The 5,618-nt window shown below is 51.9% G+C and overlaps 1 protein-coding gene across 1 annotated transcript; it reads left to right on the top strand.

Annotated features, from left to right (window-relative positions):
- The first annotated feature begins 376 nt into the window (after positions 1-376).
- LOC134549267 (inositol 1,4,5-trisphosphate receptor-interacting protein-like 1) lies at positions 377-2,206 on the top strand. Its single transcript, XM_063394834.1, has one exon. It carries the CDS (start codon positions 377-379, stop codon positions 2,204-2,206), a length of 1,830 nt encoding a protein of 609 aa, XP_063250904.1.
- The last annotated feature ends 3,412 nt before the right edge of the window (positions 2,207-5,618 follow it).

Genomic DNA, 5,618 nt, shown 5'->3' with positions numbered 1-5,618 from the left:
TGGATATCTATGGGATTGGCAAGGGAGAGCAGCTGAGAAGCAAGACAAAGGAAGGAGCAAGAGAAGTTCTTGGAAGAAGATTCACTCAAAGGCTGCCTTCAGCAGTCCACCAGGGCCCCTGGGACTGGCTGAGCTGGGCTGGGGACAAAGGGTGGGGCTGGCCTGGCTGTGGTGTACTGTGACATGTGTGACATCACGGGGCACAGGTCACAATGGGGGCAGCTGTAAAAGGCCCCAGCATGTAACGTTGGCTCTGTGTTGCTTGGGCAAGCGGTGAGTGCACACGTGGCAGGGAGGCTGGGCTGGGGACAAGGGCCAGGGCAGAAAGGCTGCAGCCAGGGTTGGCTTCTCCCCCTGCATGCAGGGATAGCGCCTGATGGCACAGTCTTGGGCAGGGCACCGTGATGCTGCTGCTGTTGCTGGTGCTTGGGAAGCAGGACAGGCCTCGCTGCTTGCCAGCTGTCTGGGGCCCTATCCTTCCTGTCCCCACATTCCTGGCATTGCCCTCCCTGCTGTCCCCACTGCCTTCTGCCGCCCACCCAGCACCACTCAAGGCCTTCTCTCCCTCCTCTTGCAGACCATGGATACCTGGGTATTGTGGTTCTTGCTCTTGCAAATTTTACACCAATACCCAAAGCCCGTGGGTGATGGCTTGGACAAGGCGACACGTCTGCGAATGGAGGCACGTGCAAGGTTCCAGGAAGAGGTGAAGATGCGTCTGGAGATGGAGGTGGAGCAGCTGGCTCTGGAGCAGGAGTTGGAGCAGCTGGCCCTGGAGCAGGGTGTCTGGGCCCGGAGAGACCTGCCGTGGTCTGCCTTGCAGCACTGGCAGGTCTGGGCTCCTGCTGGACGGGTGCTCCTTGTCTTGGCCCTGTGGTATATCTGGAGTAAAAGGAGCCTGAGGAGAGAAGAGCGTGAAGAGGACAACGATGTGAATGGGGAGGAAAATGGCAATGATGCTGGACATGGCCAGGAAGTGGACAACATTGCTGCAAATGAAGAAGATGCTGGTGGAAATGAAGTTGGCAATGAGGCTGCAAATGCAGCTGTTGGAAATGAAGCTGATAACCATGATGAGGATGATGAGATTGGAAGAATGTTACTGCAGCGCATCCAGTGGCCTGTGCAGGACCTGGAGAGAGGGTGCCGGTGGACAGCTATCTTGATGGAGAATTTGGCATTTTACTTTCCAAACGTCTTGTCCACCACTTTCTACCCGGTCCTGCATGAAGCCATTGCGGTGGGCAGTGCCTTTGAGGGTTGGAGTCCCCGTGAGCAGGATGTTGTGTACCAGGTGCTCATACCCATGACTCCTCCCCGAGGGCACAGGTTCCACCTGGAGACGGACACTGAAGGGCAGAGGAGCGAGCTGAACTTCCGCATCCGTGTGGAGCAGGTGTGTACCTGCGGGAGGGAGCAGCAGGACGAGCAGGTGCTGTGTCTCCTGCACCATCCCGACGAGGAACTGGAGGGCGACGAGCATCCCAACGTCCTTCAGTCCCTGTGCAGAGACTCCTACCTGGATGTGGAGAAAACCGCCCGCTGGTTCTGCCAGCTGATGAGAGCAATCTGGCCAGCCTTGCCTCAGGCACACAATTGGCATTTAGTGCTGCTGCCCTCCAGGCGCTCCTGCCAATTCAAGGTGAGCAATGGCCAAGAAAGCTTCCGGATTGAGATGCTGTTTGGGGTGCGGGAAGACAACACCGACATCTTTGCAAGCAGCGAGCCAAGGCAAGGCTACACCCCAAGCACAATCTGGCCAGAGAGCTACGCCGTGGCAGAGATTAAGTTCTTCAGGTACATTGCCAGGCGGGCTCCCCCGGACAGCTTGCACCTCAAATGCCTGCAGTTCTTCACCCGTCTTCAGCTGGGCTTAGGCATTGACACCTATACCATGAAGACCATTGTCATGCACATCCTCAGCAACTTGCCTGCGTCATCTTGGACCACCAGGCATTTTGTGAGGCGACTGATGGATATCAGCGAGAACCTGCGCATATGTATAGGAATGAGACGCCTCAACCACTTCATTATTGGCAACCAGAGGCTTCCCCAGGGGATCAATTTGCCCCTACATGTCCTGCTGGCCAGGCAATACAATCTTTTCCATCACCTGCAGCTGGATCCGGTTGCCCACTCGCAGGCAATGAGTCAGTACATGGATCTGCGCGAGTCGCTCCAACGGATCCTGAACAATGAAGACTGAAAGAGGTTCTCGTGCACAGAGCTGTGCTTGTGAGGCTCACACCTGGTGGCAGAGAAGCAGGTGACAGGACACGGGAGAAGAGGGCAGAATGTGGGTGACAGAGAGGGAAGAGAAAGCGCTGCCTAGCAGCACTGTGCCATCAGCAGCAGCAGTGTTGTCTCAACAGTCTCCCCAGCACTGCATCCAGTGATGTCCAGGTTGGCTCCAAAGAATGAGGAAAGACAAGTGGAAATGCTATGATTTCTGCTTTTGCTCTCAGGGGTCTGTGTGGAGAATCTCCAACTCAGGGAGAAGCTGACACAGGCCTGAGCGTGCGGGCACGCACAAGGCACTGCTCCATGGGCAGTGGCAGTGTCTGCCACGCCTTTCCTCTAGAGCAAAAGCACCCTCAGGGAGTCCAAGCAGATGGAGCTGAAGAGGCTGTGGCCAGGGCACTTGTGTGACACAGTCCCATTGCCACCAGAACTGGGACTGCTCCCACCTCCTTCTCAGAGTCCATCTTCCCTCTGAGAGCTTCACCGTGTGCAAAGTTGCCCATCTCCGGATCCCAGACGAGTGAAGGTTGGAAAGGAGCAGCAGTGGGATCATCTGGTTGAGGGCTGCTCCAGCAGGGTCTTCCTGAAGAGCCTTGCAAAGGATTGCCTCCACCTGGATGTTGATTATCTCCAGCGAGGAAGATTCCACAATCTGTGGGCAATGCCCGGGATCTGTCAACGCAGCGTGTTTCTCCTTGTCCTGGGAAGGGAAACCGTTTGGTCAGCATTGTACCAACTGTGTTGGAGCTGACCTGAAAATTTGTAGATATAGGAATCTTAGAATTTTGTTTCATATAGATATACCTCTTGTATATTGATATTGCATATTATAAAGCCTCTCAATTATCATAACCAAAAGTAATGTAAAGAAGCCAATACAGTAATAGAAACAATATCAAAGATATGAAATATGATGTCATGATAAAAATTTTAGAAAAGAAGACATATTTTTATATATCGTGATCTATTTATAGGATGATATAAAATTCTTCTATCATGATGTAAATCACATTACAATGAGTTGAATATGTAATTCTGTTTAACCAATATGATATAGCACATATTTAGTATGACTATCTGTTGTGTATATCTATGTCTATCTATACATTAATGCTCTTCGGGCATTTATAGCTGGAAAGATTTTGATGAAATGGATCTATTTCTACCACATAGAACATGTTTATTACATATGTTACATTTATATGGAATATATTACATATAGGATAGTATTTTTTTCTATACAAGTAAAGCCCTAGGCTGTGTCTCTGTCTTTTGGGGACACAGGATGATGTTCTATAGTTAGTGCATGTGAAAAATATGGGATGTTAATTCGTGTTCTTATGGGTAATGGCATGTTAGAAAATAGAAAAACCACTGTATATATGTTATATGAGAATACAGTCTTAAGTTTCAGTCTGCCTTGGAATTCACGGAGATGGAGGCAGGCACCAGCCTGGAATTTTCATTTAGAAAGGAGACCAAGGATTTATGGGAAAGCCTGGCCTTCTCTTTGGCATCAGAAAGAAGGACACATAAAGATAAGCAATCAGTTCTTCCTCCAGGGCTATCACAGCACTATCATCAGCCATCAGAGCACCGTCATCAGAGCACCATCATGGTCAAAATCTCCAGAAATGAACTCTTTCCATTCATAAACTTTGATGCCTATTCACTCACAGAAAACTAAAGTTGACATCTTAAAAAGGAGGAGGAAACTCTTTTCAGTTCAGCCGGAGACGACTATGAATTCGAATAACCAGCCTAAAAACAAAAGGACTATGAGGGAATTTAAGCCAGAGGCGCAATAAAGTGTATAAAATCTAAGCCCCCAACAAGGCCAATTTGGTGAACTCAGTGTGCCAGATACTGCGTCCCAGTATCACTCTTGACGATTCCCCGGGTCAATCATCAGTGTAACTCGCCTGGGGGAGGGTTTGCCGAAATTCTGTAATTCGATCCTTTTTAATAAACCAAAAATTATATTTCTAATTGGACTACTGTATTGGCATTTATAACAGCGCATTTATGAGCAGCAGGCTGGAAAGTGCTGTGCCCTTGATTCAATAAACTTCAGTATGGCAGAATCCGGATGGTGCTAGACTTTGTTGATCTCAAGCAGCCCTAGAGCACTGGTAAATCTGACAAGCTGTCAGTCTGGGCTTGTGGGGCGTCTCCTTGAACTGAGCCAAACTTTCAGCGCTGACTGGGCTGTGATCAGAAATTGAGGCCAGCTGTCCGTGGCCCCTGTGATGACAGAATGCCAGAAGAGCTTGGCCTGGGAGGGTCCTTAGAAATGGTCTTGTTGCAGCCGTGCTGCCAAGGGCAGGGACAGCTGCCACTAGGCCGTGTTACCCCAAGCCCCGTCCAAGGGGGCCTGGAAGAGTGGCAGGGATCCAGGGGCAGGCACAGCTGCTGTGGGCAGCGTGGGCCAGGGCCTGAGCAGCCGCAGCAGCAGGAATTTGTTGCACATCTGCAGCCTGAGGCTGCCCTGTGTCCGTGGGCAGCCCCTGGCCCTGGTGCTGTCCCTGCAGGCCTTGTGCACAGCCCTCTGCAGGTGTGTGCTGGGGCTGGGGCAGGGCCTGCAGGGCCGCAGGAAGGGGCCCCCGCAGAAGGCCTTGGAGAGCCCTGGGGCCAGCAGTGCCAGCTGAGGGCAGCCAGCGGGGCCTGCTGTGGCTGTGGGGGCGGGAGGGCACAGGGCGGGCGCTGAGGCCCTGCAGCTGGAGCTGGGAGCTCTGGAGCGCGGCTGGCAGAGCCGTGGGAGATGCGTGCAGCAGCAAGGACACTCAAGGGCTTCTTGGTGTGTTAGCAAGCAGAGAGGAGCTGGAGAACGGGCACTGAGGGCTTAGGGCGTCTCCCTGTGTGTAAAACCTTCACAACACAAGAGGTTTATGTCCGGAAAAGACACAGAGGAGTCCTGGAATGTTATTTGAATAAAGGGGGAGGCCGTGGGACATTTCCCGTGGGGTGTCTGGAATTGTTGAGATCCAGGACAAGGGTGCAGCCTCCTTTTTTATCCTAATTCCTACGTGCATCACCCTCATCCTTCCCTCACTGCCTGAGGCACTCAGAAGGTACAGACATCCCAAATTGCCTACTCTATGGCAGTATGGTCAAATTCACCCTCTGTTTGATTGACCTGTAACGCTGCTGTAGGATCAGGCAAGGAAGGAAAGGGGCTGGGGTCACCATCTCTGTAAGGAGGGCTTGCCACTGTCTAAAGCTGAATGCTGCTGCAGATGGGCTGGAGTGTTTGTGGGCAGGGATGAGAAGGAAGGCCAGCAGCACCAGCCTGTGACTCTTAGAAGGCCGTTCCTCAGTCTGTGTAGCTGTGCCTGTTGATGCACTAGAAGACAGACCAATCTATGTGGAACTACTCA

Source organism: Prinia subflava, chromosome 4, assembly GCF_021018805.1.
Source record: "Prinia subflava isolate CZ2003 ecotype Zambia chromosome 4, Cam_Psub_1.2, whole genome shotgun sequence".
Classification (NCBI taxonomy): Eukaryota; Metazoa; Chordata; class Aves; order Passeriformes; family Cisticolidae; genus Prinia; species Prinia subflava.
Note: the sequence above shows the minus strand (reverse complement) of the source record. Positions and strands in the feature narration are given on the sequence as shown.